This window comes from Symphalangus syndactylus, chromosome 1 (genome assembly GCF_028878055.3).
Source record: "Symphalangus syndactylus isolate Jambi chromosome 1, NHGRI_mSymSyn1-v2.1_pri, whole genome shotgun sequence".
Taxonomy (NCBI): domain Eukaryota; kingdom Metazoa; phylum Chordata; class Mammalia; order Primates; family Hylobatidae; genus Symphalangus; species Symphalangus syndactylus.
The window spans coordinates 50,990,648-51,009,212 of NC_072423.2; the positions used below are offsets into that span (position 1 = coordinate 50,990,648).

The window sequence follows — 18,565 nt, forward strand, 5'->3', positions numbered from 1 at the left end:
ACTATCCAGGAATATTCTGTATTTTCAAAGTATTTAGGAATTCTTTAATTAGAAAAATAAAGGCAATGGGATTATCTCTCAGGTTCTAAAAGTACCCATGAATTAAATCACTTACATCTCCCACTTAAAAAACAAAACAAAACCTTAAATCACATTGCTGTTAAGCTTTCATACAGTAAGAAATAAGACCAAGCTATGCTGGAGTACAAAAACCTAAAATTCTGAGCATGAAAATAATTTATTGATTAGACATCTTGCTTATTCAAGCATTAGGCCTACTGGAGATAGAATAACACAGCTCATGGAAAAGGAAAAAAATTCCATTCAGCACCTGCTTCCTTTCAAATTTCCTGGGGATATGGTTTATGCAATTTGTACTATAGGCTCACCCTAAAGCATCCCCATGTGCTTGATGTTGATTAACTTGAACAGGATATGAGAAACTTTGTGTACACTCAACTTGGCAAGTATCATTAGCGATGCGACTTTTGGAAACATTCTTAGGTACAAGAAATAGCACTGCCTGCAGTGAAAGTCCTTGATAATCAATCAAAGAAAAGAATTCCATTAAATATAATTTTACAAATATGAAAGAAAATATATGCATTTTTGCCAACAGACTGCTCTACATATCAGGAAAAATGTCTTAATGAGATTCCTCCTATGAGATTAAAAGGTTACCTTTTAATTGACAACTTTCAATTGACACTCAGGTGATTGTGGTATTAAAAAAAAATCAGAAAAATAAAACTGATTTAGCCTAAATAAGAGTTAGGAAAAGAAATGCAAGCCTATTAATATGGAATAATAGCTGCACTTCTTTGGCTAAGTCATTAAAAAATGCCAATAAAACATTTTCAGTCAAATTTTATTTAAAAAAAGCAGCAGATAAACATTACAATTCAATAATCTAATCTAAATATGCACTTGACAATGAAGCATATCTGAGTATGGAGTGAAAACGGTTTTCCAAAAAACCATCAAATATATTATCTCCAAATACCCAAATAATAAATCACTTCTGCAGGCCTTTTGTTAAGTGGAATCATAAACAAAGAACTGAAGATTTATTGCTGTGAAAACAAATCTGTGGTACAGTAGCATGAATCTTGGGTATTTCGCATAATCAGTTAGGTCAAGTGAAGAAGTTGAAAATGTGATAAGAAATGTGTGTGTGTGTGCACGTGTAAATCTATAAGCCAGTTGACCCAAGAGCAACTGAAACATCTAATTTGTTCAGTTGAGATCGGACATTGTTAAATTTCCATTTTTTAGAAGGCAATTAAAAATTACAATTCCAACAGCCCACAAACCAAACAAAAAAAACTGTAGAGAGAAATTAAAACTATATTCAAAGAGCCTTGTTTTTTCAGCTCAATTTCAGCACCCCAAGGAAAATAAAAGCATCCATGACTATCACAGATGGAAACAAAATGAATGTCATTGGAATCAGTTATTTTTCCCCACTGAGGTATAAAATCTATATAGAAATTTGATACTATACTATAACAAATTGTACTTCTCATAGTTCTGTTTTAATTTCCTTTAAACCCTGTTTAATATAGTTTTTTTGTTGTTGTAAAAATGTTGTTTTCATGATTCTGAATCTGGTTCCAGTTCATTTTTATATCAATATTTAATATACTGGCTACCAGTTCTAATCAGGAAAAAAAATCTTGGAAATCTCTTCATTATGACGGCACGTTCAGCAGAAATTACTGATGTGCAAGCAAACCATAAAAGGTACAGTTCTCCAGAAAGCATATTTTGTTGATTTTTTTCATTGTCTCAGTATTCTTTACCATGATTTTCGGAGAAAGACTCTTTCAATCTTGTAAACATCAGTGTGCACAGTCTCATTACTATGCAGTTTCACGTCCATGGACAGGAAGGCTGGTTCACAGCTAGTGAAAAGCTAGAGAAGTCTAAGTTTTAATGGCTGATAAACCTTACATCCTGCAGAGGAGGAAAGCACTTTTCCTTTTTTGCTACTTAAGAATGTGGCAGAAATGTATGCTGAGGTAGCCCAGTCAATCCTTATTTTTTTCGTTTTCTTGTAAATTTGGTCTCAGAATATTTCTGGCAGGGTGACGTTTCGAAGAAGCCACTGCTGGGACCGACTTCCACTGCAGTCTCTAATGCTGGGCACCTGGCTATCCTCTTCTGTGGCTTTATCCAGGCACTGATTACTGTTCACATGCTGAAGGGTTAATTTCTGAAATAGAAAAAATCTTAACATGAGAGTGGAAGAAAACAAAACACCTCAAGCATCAGTTTTGGTGATTATTAAGTTCCTCTGTAGAAAAGGTGTTTTTTTTGTAATACACATTATTTAAAAGATGATGGAGAAAAGGTAGGTAGGTGGATGGATGGATGGATCGATAGAGAAACAGAGATAGAGATAAGTAGGTAGATAGGTAGGTCGATAAAGAGGTATGAGGGAGGGAGAAAGGCACTGGGGTCCAGTAGGGTACACTTGACTTGCTGCAAGATGACCTAAATTCTAAGTCCTAATTCTGGCATAAGCTCTGTAACACTATGAGAAGCTTCTCTTTTTTGTGCTTCAGTTTCCTAAACAACAAAAAAAGACCAGATTAGTGGTTCCTAATTTAGGATCCTCAACCTATTTTCAAACAGCTATTTCAAAATTGTTTCATTTCTCTATGATAAGGCTGTTCAAGTTAATTCTGTGATTCCAAAGCTCAAGTTTTTAGAAACTCAGGTCTCTCTGATAACTCAAAATCATAAGAATGTTGGGACAGCTGATATTTAGTAAAATCAATCTTATGCCTATGTCCACAGCAAACCCAGAGGCTATCCTGATGGTTAAAGGAGATGGTGTGGTACAGAAAGAAAAGCACAGGAATGTGGAGTTGAGTTCACAGCCTGGGTAGCTTGAGGTTTCTCATTTTAAAAATTAGGATCGATCACATTACATATTTTGAGCAGATTTTGGGAAACTACATAGATAATGAAGATAAAGTACATAGTGCCTCACCTACAAAAGAGATTCTTAATAAATGGTTAACAGACATAGCTATATATTTTATCTACTTATTTAAGTTCTAGATTTGATGCGGCAACATGTTATTAGGATAATTCTGAAAGGGCAGGGCAGGTAAGAATTAACAGATAGATAGATAGTTAACAATGATCCACACCAATGATTGTGATAATACAGCTCTGGTCATGTTAAGGACTTCAAAGTAGTTAGTTGTATACAGGAATGTGCATTAAGCATTACTCTACAAATGTAAATTAACTCGAAGGAAATGTAAAATGTTTAACACATAGTTATCTGATTCTTTTACTCATGGCTCTATTTTAATGTAGTTCTTTTATCTGAAACATTTCATTTTCATGAGGCCTTTTTTGCACCTATTAGAACTTAAAACAAAATCTAATAATTGTATACAACTACTTAGGCTTCCAGTCATTTATTATTCTTCCGTGTTGTGGTCAAAGTAGGACCTTGCAGATGACAGTCTACCTTTGCAGATGTCACTATTGATACCGTCTTTAGGTTCAGGATTCTATCTTTAATGCTTCCAAATGTAAGACTAGAACCTAGAAGAGAGTCAGCATGGCTGTGGGAATTTTTTTTCTTTTTTCTTTTTTTTAATGCAGACTTTGTGTAGTTTATTGAGAGGAGGGGGTTTGCAGTCAGATATTCCTGGGGTGATTTCCAGATTTGTCACACACCAACTATATGCTTCTGAGCAAAAACCTAAACTCTTTGAGATCCAGTTTCCTCATCTATAAAATGGGGACAAAAATACCTCACCGGGTTTTTATGAGGAAACACTGAGGTAATGTACATAAAGTGCTGTCTATCCCAGAGTAAATGCTTGATAAATGGTACAATGACATTTACATACAATGGTAATTTGCATTTATACAGTAATGCTTATTATTGGAAAACACAACATCCTGAGCAGTCATGGACACAATCCAGCAGCCAGAGCGCTGCGGCTCAGCGTGCACATTGCTGCCAATGGCTTCAGTCTCGGGAAAGACCAAAACAAGAGAACCTCTCAAACATTCCTGGAGTTCCCGCAAAGCTTATCCCAGTGGCCTCCCTCATCAGGCCCATGGTCACTATTACTAAAAACAAAAAACCCCCAACCAGCACAACAAAAAATTTAGTTGGGAGAGTTGGTCTCTCTCAACCCAGTTTCTAAAAATGTGCATTTCACTCATCTAGATTCATTAAAATAAACCCAGCACAAAGACACAGGTTATTGCTCTGTGCTGAGTATTTAACTGTTCCACATCAGGACAGAATCCCCATAACTTGGAAGGTGAGCAGCACCCCCAGGGAGCCTAGACTGTGGTAGAGAACCCTGTTCCAGATACAACTCTGGCTGCTGACAGCAGGCACAGAGCCTTGTGGCTTGGAACCTTGTAGGTAGGATGCTGTCATCACAGCACTCCTCAGAGGACTCAGGCAACACCAACTCGTCTCCATTCATAGAGAGCTGGACTAAGGCATCAGGACAAGCAGGTGACAAGCATCTAACTAACCTTTGAAGGAGAGGATAAAAGCTATAATTAATCATTGAGTAAAGTCTACCTGCATCCTAGAAAAAATAATTTGCCAACCTCCTTCTCCTAATCTCTAGATGTAACTAGGTCTAAAATCTGCATTTTATTCCAGAAAGGACAGATACAAGTAGTCAAAGCAAAAGAGCCCAGTGCCTTATTATAAATTTTATGTAATATGTAATATAAGCAAGACTCAAAACTATTAATCAAAAATAGCGTGGTACTGTGCAAAGAAACCTGGATTGAGAATCAAGAATTCCAGATTTGAGATCTAGTCATACTATCTGGCTGCTCGGGGACCTTGGGAAATTAATTCTGAGTTTCAATTTCTACTTGTATAAAAAGTACCCTGGGTTTAATTTCTAGAGTTCCTCTGAAATCTACGAATTCATGATTTTAGATTACAGATAATTGACATAAGTATTCTGTTATTTTTCTAGACTGCTATGTTTTCAATGGATGGAGGCAGGATGATTCTGATGGGCTGTTCCCCTCCAGTGCTTTCCCTGTAGTCTGCTCAGGCTGTTGGACCTGCAATGCAACTCAACTTCTCCCTCTGCCCAGAGAGAGGGAGGTATTCGTTTTACAGGTATTGACCCCAAAAGTGCTCCCTAATAAACATCCTGAATGCTCAACTTTATCTTGGAGTCTACTTCTGGGAGAAATCAATCCCCAGCATTAATGTTTTATCTCAGCGGGAAAAAACCTTGCAAAGTGATCTAGAACTTTTAAAACTTCACACTCATAACTGGCTCTTTTTTTTTACTTTAATTTTTTGAGACGGAGTCTCACTCTGTCGCCCAGGCTGGAGTGCAGTGGCGCAATATTGGCTTACTGCAAACTCCGCCTCCTGGGTTCATGCCATTCTCTTGCCTCAGCCTCCTGAGTAGCTGGGACTACAGATGCCCGCCACCACGCCCGGCTAATTTTTTGTATTTTTAGTAGAGACGAGGTTTCACTGTGGTCTCAATCTCCTGACCCCGTGATCCGCCCGCCTCGGCCTCCCAAAGTGCTGGGATTACAGGCTTGAGCCACCGCACCCGGCCAGCTCTTTCTAAATACTCTATCTCCAGCTTCTTACCTGTTTCATCAAACATTTACTTTTGGAATACTGTTGTGGTAGACTGTGTAGGTTGGCTAGCCAACAGTCCTTCCCAATCCCTGTATCTCTTGGCCATCTCACACTCTTAACGACTAGAAAACCAAAGACTTGCTTTCCCAGCTTCCTTTGCAGCTGGGGGTCACCATGGGATGTTCTGGTCCATAAGACATAAGCAGAGTCTGCTAAGGGGGTTCCAGAAAAACCTTTTGCTTTGCTAATAAAGAGCAACACATGTGGCAGTGTACCATTCCCCTTTCCCTTTTCTTTCTGCCTGGAGTTGGGATGTGATAGAGCTGCAGCAACCACCTTGTGGCCACAAGGAAAAGCTAAGAATATTACAACAACGTTATCCCTGACATCACTATGCCACTGAATTTACTTGTTTTAGCTATAATAAATAGGTTTCTAAAAATACTGCCTAATTAATATACTGTCATTTTCCAATAAACTTACTTAAGAGGTTTTTCATTTTTAAAATTTTGTGGTTGTCACAATGGCTATGGGGTGCCACTAGCACTTAATATCTGGAGCCAGAGATGCTACACACCCTGCAATGCATGGGGCAGTCACACCCAAAATGGCAGTGGCACATACCATGGGAAATCCTGGAACACAACATTCAGGCCATTTCCAATGGCCATATTAACTGAGCTATTATTATAGGTAATATCATTTTTTCTATAGCCTGACATTGTGAAAGGAGACCCAGGATTTATAAAAGATGATCTCTGTCCTCTAGGATCTAACAATCTAATAGTGGAGAAAAGATTGCTAGATAAATAACTACAAACAAGTACAGCTTTTACAGAAGTCAGAGATGACTAAGATTGACACAGTTAATTTCAGGTTAGGATTCATGGAAGTGATGTCAAAGCTGGGTTCTTAAGAACGGGTAAGGTGGATTTAGAGGGTGGAGCCAAGATGGCCGAATAGGAATAGCTCCGGTCTCCAGCTCCCAGCCCCAGCAACACAGAAGACGGGTGATTTCTGCATTTCTGCTTGAGGTACCGGTTTCATCTCACTAGGGAGTGCCTAACAGTGGGTGCAGGACAGTCGGTGAAGCGCACTGTGCGCGAGCCGAAGCAGGGCGAGGCATTGCCTCACTCGGGAAGCGCAAGGGGTCAGGGAGTTCCCTTTCCTAGTCAAAGAAAGGGGAAACAGACGGCACCTGGAATATCGGGTCAGTCCCACCCTAATACTGCGCTTTTCCAACGGGCCTGGAAAACGGCACACTAGGAGATTGTGTCCCGCACCTGGCTCAGAGGGTCCTATGCCCACGGAGTCTCGCTGATTGCTAGCACAGCAGTCTGAGATCAAGCTGCAAGGCAGCAGCGAGGCTGGGGGAGGGGCGCCCGCCATTGCCCAGGCTTGCTTAGGTAAACAAAGCAGCCAGGAAGCTCGAACTGGGTGGAGCCCACCACAGCTCAAGGAGGCCTGCCTGCCTCTGTAGGCTCCACCTCTGGGGGCAGGGCACAGACAAACAAAAACTCAGCAAGAACCTCCACAGACTTAAATGTCCCTGTCTGACTGACAGCTTTGAAGAGAGTAGTGGTTCTCCCAGCACGCAGCTGGAGATCTGAGAACGGACAGACTGCCTCCTAAAGTGGGTCCCTCACCCCCGAGCAGCCTAACTGGGAGGCACCCCCCCAGTAGGGACAGACTGACACCTCATTCAACCGGGTACCCCTCTGAGACAAAACTTTCAGAGGAACTATCAGACAGCTGAATTTGTGGTCTCACGAAAATCCGCTGCTCTGCAGCCACCGCTGCTGACACCCAGCCAAACAGGGTCTGGAGTGGACCTCTAGTAAACTCCAACAGACCTGCAGATGAGGGGCCTGTCTGGTAGAAGGAAAACTAACAAACAGAAAGGACATCCACACCAAAAACCCATCTGTACATCACCATCATCAAAGACAAAAAGTAGATAAAACCACAAAGATGGGGAAAAAACAGAGCACAAAAACTGGAAACTCTAAAAAACAGAGCACCTCTCCTCCTCCAAAGGAACGCAGTTCCTCACCAGCAACGGAACAAAGCTGGATGGAGGATGACTTTGATGAGTTGAGAGAAGAAGGCTTCAGACGATCAAACTACTCTGAGCTACGAGAGGAAATTCAAAACAATAGCAAAGAAGTTAAAAACTTTGAAAAAAAATTAGAAGAATGGATAACTAGAATAACCAATGGAGAGAAGGGCTTAAAGGAGATGATGGAGCTGAAAGCCAAGTTTCGAGAACTACGCGAAGATTGCAGAAGCCTCAGTAGCAGATGCGATCAAGTGGAAGAAAGGGTATCGCTGATGGAAGATGAAATGAATGAAATGAAGAGAGAAGGGAAGTTTAGAGAAAAAAGAATAAAAAGAAATGAACAAAGCCTCCAAGAAATTTGGGACTATGTGAAAAGACCAAACCTACGTCTGATTGGTGTACCTGAAAATGATGGGGAGAATGGAACCAAGTTGGAAAACACTCTGCAAGATATTATCCAGGAGAACTTCCCCAATCTAGCAAGGCAGGCCAGCATTCAGATTCAGGAAATACAGAGAACACCACAAAGATACTCCTCGAGAAGGGCAACTCCAAGACACATAATTGTCAGATTCACCAAAGTTGAAATGAAGGAAAAAATGTTAAGGGCAGCCAGAGAGAAAGGTCGGGTTACCCACAAAGGGAAGCCCATCAGACTAACAGCTGATCTCTCAGCAGAAACTCTACAAGCCAGAAGAGAGTGGGGGCCGATATTCACCATTCTTAAAGAAAAGAACTTTCAACCCAGAATTTCCTATCCCGCCAAACTAAGCTTCATAAGTGAAGGAGAAATAAAATACTTTACAGATAAGCAAACGCTGAGTGATTTTGTCACCACCAGGCCTGCCCTAAAAGAGCTCCTGAAGGAAGCACTAAACATGGAAAGGAACAACCGGCACCAGCCACTGCAAAAACATGCCAAACGGTAAAGACCATCGAGGCTAGGAAGAAACTATAGCAACTAACGAGCAAAATAACCAACTAACATCATAATGACAGGATCAGATTCATACATAACAATATTAACGTTAAATGTAAATGGGCTAAATGCTCCAATCAAAAGACACAGACTGGCAAACTGGATAAGGAGTCAGGACCCATCAGTGTGCTGTATTCAGGAAACCCATCTCACGTGCAGAGACACACACAGACTCAAAATAAAGGGATGGAGGAAGATCTATCAAGCAACTGGAAATCAAAAAAAGGCAGGGGTTGCAATCCTAGTCTCTGATAAAATAGACTTTAAACCAACAAAGATCAAAAGAGACAAAGAAGGCCATTACATAATGGTAAAGGGATCAATTCAACAAGAAGAGCTAACTATCCTAAATATATATGCACCCAACACAGGAGCACCCAGATTCATAAAGCAAGTCCTCAGTGACCTACAAAGGGACTTAAACTCCCACACAATAATAATGGGAGATTTTAACACCCCACTGTCAGCATTAGACAGATCAATGAGACAGAAAGTTAACAAGGATATTCAGGAATTGAACTCAGCTCTACATAAAGTGGACCTAATAGACATCTACAGAACTCTCCACCCCAAGTCAAAAGAATATACATTTTTTTCAGCACCACACCACACCTATTCCAAAATTGACCACATAGTTGGAAGTAAAGCTCTCCTCAGCAAATGTAAAAGAACAGAAATTATAACAAACTGTCTCTCAGACCACAGTGCAATCAAACTAGAACTCAGGATTAAGAAACTCACTCAAAACCGCTTAACTACATGGAAACTGAACAACCTGCTCCTGAATGACTATTGGGTACATAATGAAATGAAGGCAGAAATAAAGATGTTCTTTGAAACCAACGAGAACAAAGACACAACATACCAGAATCTCTGGGACACGTTCAAAGCAGTGTGTAGAGGGAAATTTATAGCACTAAATGCCCACAAGAGAAAGCAGGAAAGATCCAAAATTGACACCCTAACATCACAATTAAAAGAACTAGAAAAGCAAGAGCAAACACATTCAAAAGCTAGCAGAAGGCTAGAAATAACTAAAATCAGAGCAGAACTGAAGGAAATAGAGACACAAAAAAACCCTTCAAAAAATTAATGAATCCAGGAGCTGGTTTTTTGAAAAGATCAACAAAATTGATGGACCGCTAGCAAGACTAATAAAGAAGAAAAGAGAGAAGAATCAAATAGATGCAATAAAAAACGAAAAAGGGGATATCACCACCGATCCCACAGAAATACAATCTACCATCAGAGAATACTACAAACACCTCTATGCAAATAAACTAGAAAATCTAGAAGAAATGGATAAATTCCTCGACAAAGACACCCTCCCAAGACTAAACCAGGAAGAGTTGAATCTCTGAATAGACCAATAACAGGTTCTGAAATTGTGGCAATAATCAATAGCTTACCAACCAAAAAGAGTCCAGGACCTGATGGATTCACAGCTGAATTCTACCAGAGGTACAAGGAGGAATTGGTACCATTCCTTCTGAAACTATTCCAATCGATAGAAAAAGAGGGAATCCTCCCTAACACATTTTACGAAGCCAGCATCGTCCTGATACCAAAACCTGGCAGAGACTTAACCAAAAAAGAGAATTTCAGACCAATATCCTTGATGAACATTGATGCAAAAATCCTCAATAAAATACTGGCAAACCGAATCCAGCAGCACATCAAAAAGCTTATCCACCATGATCAAGTGGGCTTCATCCCTGGGATGCAAGGCTGGTTCAACATACGCAAATCAATAAATGTAATCCAGCATATAAACAGAACCAAAGACAAAAACCACATGATTATCTCAATAGATGCAGAAAAGGCCTTTGACAAAATTCAACAACCTTCATGCTAAAAACTCTCAATAAATTAGGTATTGATGGGACATATCTCAAAATAATAACAGCTATCTATGACAAACCCACAGCCAATATCATACTGAATGGGCAAAAACTGGAAGCATTCCCTCTGAAAACTGGCACAAGACAGGGATGCCCTCTCTCACCACTCCTATTCAACATAGTGCTGGAAGTTCTGGCCAGAGCAATCAGGCAGGAGAAGGAAATAAAGGGTATTCAATTAGGAAAAGAGGAAGTCAAATTGTCCCTGTTTGCAGATGACATGATTGTATATCTAGAAAACCCCACTGTCTCAGCCCAAAATCTCCTTAAGCTGATTAGCAACTTCAGCAAAGTCTCAGGATACAAAATTAATGTACAAAAATCACAAGCATTCTTGTACACCAATCACAGACAAACAGAGAGCCAAATCATGAGTGAACTCCCATTCACAATTGCTTCAAAGAGAATAAAATACCTAGGAATCCAACTTACAAGGGATGTGAAGGACCTCTTCAAGGAGAACTACAAACCACTGCTCAATGAAATAAAAGAGGATACAAACAAATGGAAGAACATTCCATGCTCATGGGTTGGAAGAATCAATATCGTGAAAATGGCCATACTGCCCAAGGTAATTTATAGATTCAATGCCATCCCCATCAAGCTACCAATGACTTTCTTCACAGAATTGGAAAAAACTACTTTAAAGTTCATATGGAACCAAAAAAGAGCCCGCATCGCCAAGTCAATCCTAAGCCAAAAGAACAAAGCTGGAGGCATCACGCTACCTGACTTTAAACTATACTACAAGGCTACAGTAACCAAAACAGCATGGTACTGGTACCACAACAGAGACATAGATCAATGGAACAGAACAGAGCCCTCAGAAATGATGCCGCATAGCTACAACTATCTGATCTTTGACAAACCTGACAAAAACAAGAAATGGGGAAAGGATTCCCTATTTAATAAATGGTGCTGGGAAAACTGGCTAGCCATATGTAGAAAGCTGAAACTGGATCCCTTCCTTACACCTTATACAAAAATTAATTCAAGATGGATTAAAGACTTATATGTTAGACCTAAAACCATTAAAATCCTACAAGAAAACCTAGGCAATACCATTCAGGACATAGGCGTGGGCAAGGACTTCATGTCTAAAACACCAAAAGCAATGGCAACAAAAGCCAAAATCGACAAATGGGATCTCATTAAACTAAAGAGCTTCTGCACAGCAAAAGAAACTATCATCAGAGTGAACAGGCAACCTACAGAATGGGAGAAAATTTTTGCAACCTACTCATCTGACAAAGGGCTAATATCCAGAATCTACAATGAACTCAAAGAAATTTACAAGAAAAAAACAAACAACCCCATCAAAAAGTGGGCAGAGGACATGAACAGACACTTCTCAAAAGAAGACATTTATGCAGCCAAAAAACACATGAAAAAATGCTCATCATCACTGGCCATCAGAGAAATGCAAATCAAAACCACAGTGAGATACCATCTCACACCAGTTAGAATGGCCATCATTAAAAAATCAGGAAACAACAGGTGCTGGAGAGGATGTGCAGAAATAGGAACACTTTTACACTGTTGGTGGGACTGTAAACTAGTTCAACCATTGTGGAAGTCAGTGTGGCAATTCCTCAGGGATCTCGAACTAGAAATACCATTTGACCCAGCCATCCCATTACTGGGTATATACCCAAAGGACTATAAATCATGCTGCTATAAAGACACATGCACACGTATGTTTATTGCGGCACTATTCACAATAGCAAAGAGTTGGAACCAACCCAAATGTCCAACAACGATAGACTGGATTAAGAAAATGTGGCACATATACACCATGGAATACTAGGCAGCCATAAAAAATGATGAGTTCATGTCCTTTGTAGGGACATGGATGAAACTGGAAAACATCATTCTCAGTAAACTATCGCAAGGACAAAAAACCAAACACCGCATGTTCTCACTCATAGGTGGGAATTGAACAATGAGAACTCATGGACACAGGAAGGGGACCATCACACTCCGGGGACTGTTGTGGGGTGGGGGGAGGGGGGAGGGACAGCATTAGGAGATACACCTAATGCTAAATGACGAGTTAATGGGTGCAGGAAATCAACATGGCACATGGATACATATGTAACAAACCTGCACATTGTGCACATGTACCCTAAAACCCTAAAGTATAAAAAAAAAAAAAAAAAAAGAATGGGTAAGGTGTGTCAGGCAGAGGGAAACATATTATCTTAGATGTGAACTAGGAAAGTACAAGGTATGTTCAGAGAACAGCATATTGATGATTAAAGTAGACCATGGTTGGTGTATGACACAGTATAGGGAGGAAAGATGGCCAAAGTCAGTAACTTTGGACAACATTTCCATTTAAGGAGTAGGATGAAGAAGGAGAGACAGCCAGGCCAACAAAAGGAACAGAGAAAAAACTAAGAGAATAACCTAAACAGTAGTGCATCTTATGGTCAAGGCATAAGAGGATATGAAAATACCAGGCCAGGCTGGGTGCAGTGGCTCATGCCTGTAATCCCAGCACTTTGGGAGGCTGAGGCGGGCAGATCACCTGAGATCAGGAGTTCAAGACCAGCCTGGCCAACATGGCGAAACTGTCTCTACTAAAAGTACAAAAATTAGCCAGGCATGGTGGCGGGCGCCTGTAATCCCAGCTACTCAGGAGGCTGAGGCAGGAGAATAGCTTGAACCAGGGAGGCGGAGGTTGCATGAGCCGAGATCGCACCACTGCACTCCAGCCTGGGCGATAAGAGCGAGACTCCACCTCAAAAAAATAAATAAATAATAAATAAAAATAGAAAATATCAGGCCAGGCATGATGGCTCATGCCTGTAATCCCAGCACTTTCAGAAGCTGAGGCAGGTGGATCGCTTGAGTCTAAGAGCTCAAGACAGCCTGGACAACATGGTGAAACTCCGTCTCCACAAAATTACAAAAATTAGCCGGGCATGATGGCATGTGCCTGTGGTCCCAGCTCCTCTAGAGGCTGGGGTGGGAGGATAGCTTGAGCCTGGGAGGTGGAGTTTGTGTGAGCTGTGACTGTACCACTGCACTCTAGCCTGGGTGACAGAGCAAGACACTGCCTCAAAAAAAAAAAAAAAAAAAAATCTCTTTAGTGGCACTAAATGCCTTCGAGAAGTTAAGCCAAATTAAAAAGAACCAGAGAAGGAGATATTGAAGATGTTGGTGCTGGTCCCAGAACCTGGCAAAAGCACAAGTTGAAAAATTAGGCAAATAGGTGGAAAGAGGTTTACCACAGATGCTTTAATTTAACTAATACCTTTTAAGTACTTCATGTGGGCCCATTTGATGGTGGTGGAGAGAAAGGTTCCAGACAAAAGGAAAGATAAATATGAAAGGTTCTGTTATATATGTCACTGAGAAATCATCACAAGCCAGAAAACTTTATTAAAACTTATATTTCACTTAAGTGTTTAATTAAGTAATTTTAAAAGCCTACTTTCTGCCTCATTTCTCCCAAACTACACTATAGAACTTGAAGACATACAGAAGGAACGGTGGCTGCTCAGTAAACAAGGACCCAGGGATTGGAGGCAACTGTGATTTTATAAGACTAAAATTTAATTATTAGGGAGATTAAAACACGTTTATTTTACTTATTTTTCCCACCTGTCAATATTTAGTGTATAAGACAAGTTTGATCCATATTCAAGGTCCACGAGAATTCATTCCTTTAGATATAAAGTATATAAATATACCCAGTGACACACATCATTCTATTACTATAGGCAACTGCATAACTTACCACTGGGTCATACTCCCAGAGTTGGTTGCCTTTTAGGTGGTGGCATTTGAGCATTGTAACTGGGCCATTAAGTTTGGAAACATCCAAGCAAAGGTCATCTGTTCTAATTTCTTTGTTGGCAGTATAAGAGAAAACCTGGAAATAAAAAAATGCACACACATAAACAGAAAAAATAAATCAGCCAGCATTTTAAATGCCCAATTAGCTGTCAGGGAAAATACAAGTATTTCAAGGTACATGATTTATGTACTTTATTAAAGTAATGAAGAATAAAGTGACTCAGAAAAGCTACCACTAATTTACACTGATGTTATGTTACTCATTTTCTTGCTTACAAGGTAAAGCAAAAATGACCTTGAGCTCTCTGTATACACTGAATGTATTGTCAAGGGTTGTCATCTGTTTGAATAAAAATGGCAAAATAAATTTTGTGCTCAGCAATGTAAATACAGTTCTCACAATGGGCCTTTCACAAACGTTTCATTAAAAAAAAAAAAATCACTGGATTGAAAGCTTCCTTCACCTAAAAGTCTTTATTATTTTCTCTTTAAAGGAAGGAAAACATTTCCTGAATGATGTCATGGTATAAAAAAGGCAAAGTAAAAACAAATCTGAAAATTATCCCTTTTAAGAGTTTTCTAAGATACTCACCTGATTACCCCCCATACCATGGCAATTAAAAATTCCAACTTTTTCATTCTCTTTTCTAGCCATGTTATCTAGACACTGATTTGTTTCCACATTTCGTATCTATGGGACAATAAATAATGAAAATATCAGGAGTTGGAGAAGTTAATTAGACAGACAAACACACACACAGATACACTAAAAACCAACCTAAACTTTCCCTGGCACTACTCTGAAATGGCCTATTGGCCTATCACTGTCTAGGTAACTAAAATTCATTGGTCTAGAAAGGTCTTACAAACTGTTTATGTAATTTCTGTGTTTATGGAGGAAGATCCTTACAATTTCTTTTTTCATTTTTTTCAAGTTATTCCTTTCAAATTTGTATTGAGTTCAACAAACTCTACTTTGGTTAATGATTTAAAAAATTAACTCCCTGAGGACACTATTATCAATCAAGACAAGAACATTAATTCTGGTAACTACTCTGATGACTTAGGAGAGACTAAGATGACTCTAGTCAAAGAGCTTGGAACTTGTCTTACCTGGAAGCTTAAGCACAGTGTGGTACAAACTCTACTCTTTCACTAGACATTTGTGGATTACATAAAAGGAATTTAAGTCAGTCATCAGAATTAGGAGGAATATTTTAGGTAATGCCCCTTGATATTCTGTTTCCTCTAAACTGTTGCAGTTTTAAAAGCATATGGTAAATTAACAGACATTTGAAAGTCTTAAATCTATTCCCATGTATGGTACTGTCAGCAGGTTAAGCCAGAAGAGAAACTACATCTGTCATGTCATGTAGACTTTTTTAAAAAGGTAACTAATTTTGTGTGATAAAGTGGGGGTAAACTTAAAACCACAAAAAAGCCAGTTACTTCTATAAACAAATACACAGTCTGCATAAAGGGTGACATATTATTCCAATATTCCCAAGCAGCCAGGAATAAAAACTAGGGTTCTGACGTAACAGACTCAGGTTTAAATACAAGTTACCTAAACCTTTTGAGATCAGGAACTGGGGGGTAATGTCAGTTCTATGCTAATGTCAGTTCTATGCTGATGCTATGTAAGACAACGTATCCAGGCACCTAATTCAGAGTCCAGCACGAGCAGGCTCAGAGACAGTAATAATCTGCACTGTCACTTTACCACTAGTCACATCCATCTTGCTATTTCACCAAAATCTCAAACTCGGTTCATTCAAAACAGAATTTTTCAATTTTCTAATATGAACACTTAATCATCTTCACATTTTAATATGTCCCCACCCCATCCCCTCTTGAGAATTGCTACCTGAAACAAACCTCATTACCATTCCTCCAAAAATTTCCCGTTTTCCTGATATCCCTATTTTTATTAATATTCCCACAACTTGTCCAATTATTCAAGCTAGAAACTTCAAAATGTTTTTTTCTCAGGGTCCAATACATCATATCAGTTTCCAAGAGTTCTTTTACCACATAATTTACATCATCATTTTTTATCCATTATTTTAATTGTGAAACCTATTACCTCATAAATAGGTTGTACAAAAGATTTTATGGTTAAATATCGATTTGCATAAGGCACATCTTCCTTCATCCTGGTAGGTGATCAGTTAATACCAGATGATGATGGCTATCTCCCTTGAAAAAGAATTTAGTTCAGATTGGGCCAATCACAGTGACCCACATCTATAACCCGAGCACTTTAAGAGGCCAAGACAGTAGGATCGCCTGAGCCTAGGAGTTCGAGACCAGCCTGGGCAACATAGCAAGACCCTGTCCCTACAAAAAATAAAAATAAAAATCTTAGGCATGGTGGCTCACGCCTGTAGTCCCAGTTATTCGGGAGGCTGAGGTGGGAGGATCACTTGAGCCCAAGAGTTCAAGGCTGCAGTGAGCTATAATTGTGCCACTGCACTTCAACTTCAGTGACAGGGCAAGGCCCTGTCTCTTAAAAAAAAAATAGTTCATATTGTGATAAAGATGAGTCTTTATCTCATATATTCACATAAAATATTTCCTTATACTTTTGATAAAAATTATAAACTCTCCAATCCTGTTTTCCTCTATTTCTTCCCCCAAATGCAGATGTAAAGGTTGCTAAAGAAAGATGATAAATGCCACAGGAATTATTCAATTAACACCAATGTTACCTTCAGCTTCTCTCGCTCTCATATGGAATGGCCATTTGCTTAAATAATTGCCTATCTTTTACCAAAACTCAAAACAAATTAAAAAATGCAATTCTTGGCAGGGCGTGGTGGCTCATGCATGTCGAATCCTAGCATTTTGGGAGGCCAAGGCAGGAGGATCCCTTGAGCTCCAGAGTTTGGGACCTGCCTGGCCAACATGATGAGACCCTGCCTCTATTTTTTAAGAGATTTGTACATAACAGCTTATACCATCCTTACAACTAATTCCTGACATGCAAGATCTGGGCCTCTATCCCTTGGGGTTACTATTAACCATTAGATGTTGAAAGTGGAGTTTCTCCAAGGACTGGAAACCACTGCTTCCCATTAGCTGTTAGAGTGAGGAGCAACTAAACTGCATCAACAACATGTGGTCAGTGAGGCCCAGGTGAGGTGGGTGGCGTGGTCAGAGACCCAGATTCAGGCTCCTGGTGGGGCCTGGAGGCACTCCTCCAATGTAAAGGGGAGAAACTGGAGATTACACTTCTGAAAGAGCACAGCTATGATGTTTTGAGTTCCTAAGTGAATTTCATATTAGAGGACAGAGGATTGGCTCAACAAATATGTGGCTTCTTTGTAGCTGAAGGGAAGGGACATCTGCTCTCCAGGTGGGACCCTCTATATATCACCTGGCTAGAGAATATAGAGTTTTCAGAGAATATTCTTCTTTTCTGTGTAGTGATACATGTGGACTACCTCATCTATGGGGTGTGTAAGATGCTTTTCTCAAGGACATGGAAAATTAGGACGACTATGGGTTAAGTTTTGTCCACTAGGATTCTAGGAGGGAGAGGACCACCTAATAGGTTTGTTTGCTGGGAGTTAAGTTTGAAGAGCCTTTGGAGAAGGAGAAAGTGAGGAACAAACATTTTCTAGGGATGCTGAATCAAATGTTCAAAATTGTAATTCCATATAGTTTTAGGACTATATAACCAATTACCAGCTTTCTAATGAGATGTGGAGGGCAGAAAGGGTGACAACACATACTTGTTTCAAGTTTATACTGGGAAGAAAACAGGTATTTGGGTTGGTTATTCAAAATCTGACATTTGAAAAAAGAATTTTAAAACAGCAGAATTTGGAAAATACAGAAGGAAGAGAAAATACATTCAAGAATTGAGGACTAGCTTTTAAGGATGTTCTACGCAAATGTCTTATTTGTTGGACTTCTAAAAATAGTGAGAACCTTCTGATAAGTGGTATTTTGAAGTTCAATCTAAGGAACGAATGGGCTAGATTCTTTCTGGAGTCTCCCACTCTTCAGAGGATTTTATCTCATTTCTTGGTGTACACACAGTCTACAGCTAACTGCTCAGTGGTCTCATTACACTACCAATTCCTTTTAGTTCACTCTTTTCAAGTCACCTCTTGACTATCTTGGAAAGAGAAAAGCAAGAGGTGAGCCTTGTTTGGTAACATATTCAGTAGTCATTAGGACATCTAACAGCAACTGAG

The 18,565-nt window shown here is 39.6% G+C and overlaps 1 protein-coding gene across 6 annotated transcripts in view; it reads right to left on the minus strand.

Moving 5' to 3' along the window:
• Positions 1 to 219: 219 nt before the first annotated feature.
• Positions 220 to 18,565, minus strand: part of GALNT1 (polypeptide N-acetylgalactosaminyltransferase 1) — a 139,831-nt gene continuing 121,485 nt past the window's right edge. For all 6 annotated transcript variants that reach the window (XM_055234393.2, XM_063640204.1, XM_063640206.1 and 3 more), the window contains 3 exons: positions 14,953 to 15,051; positions 14,302 to 14,436; positions 220 to 2,215 (listed from right to left, as the gene is read on the minus strand). In XM_055234393.2, the coding sequence (XP_055090368.1) occupies positions 2,069 to 2,215; positions 14,302 to 14,436; positions 14,953 to 15,051 (381 nt within the window). In that variant the 3' untranslated portion in view covers positions 220 to 2,068. The remainder of the gene's footprint in view (positions 2,216 to 14,301; positions 14,437 to 14,952; positions 15,052 to 18,565) is intronic.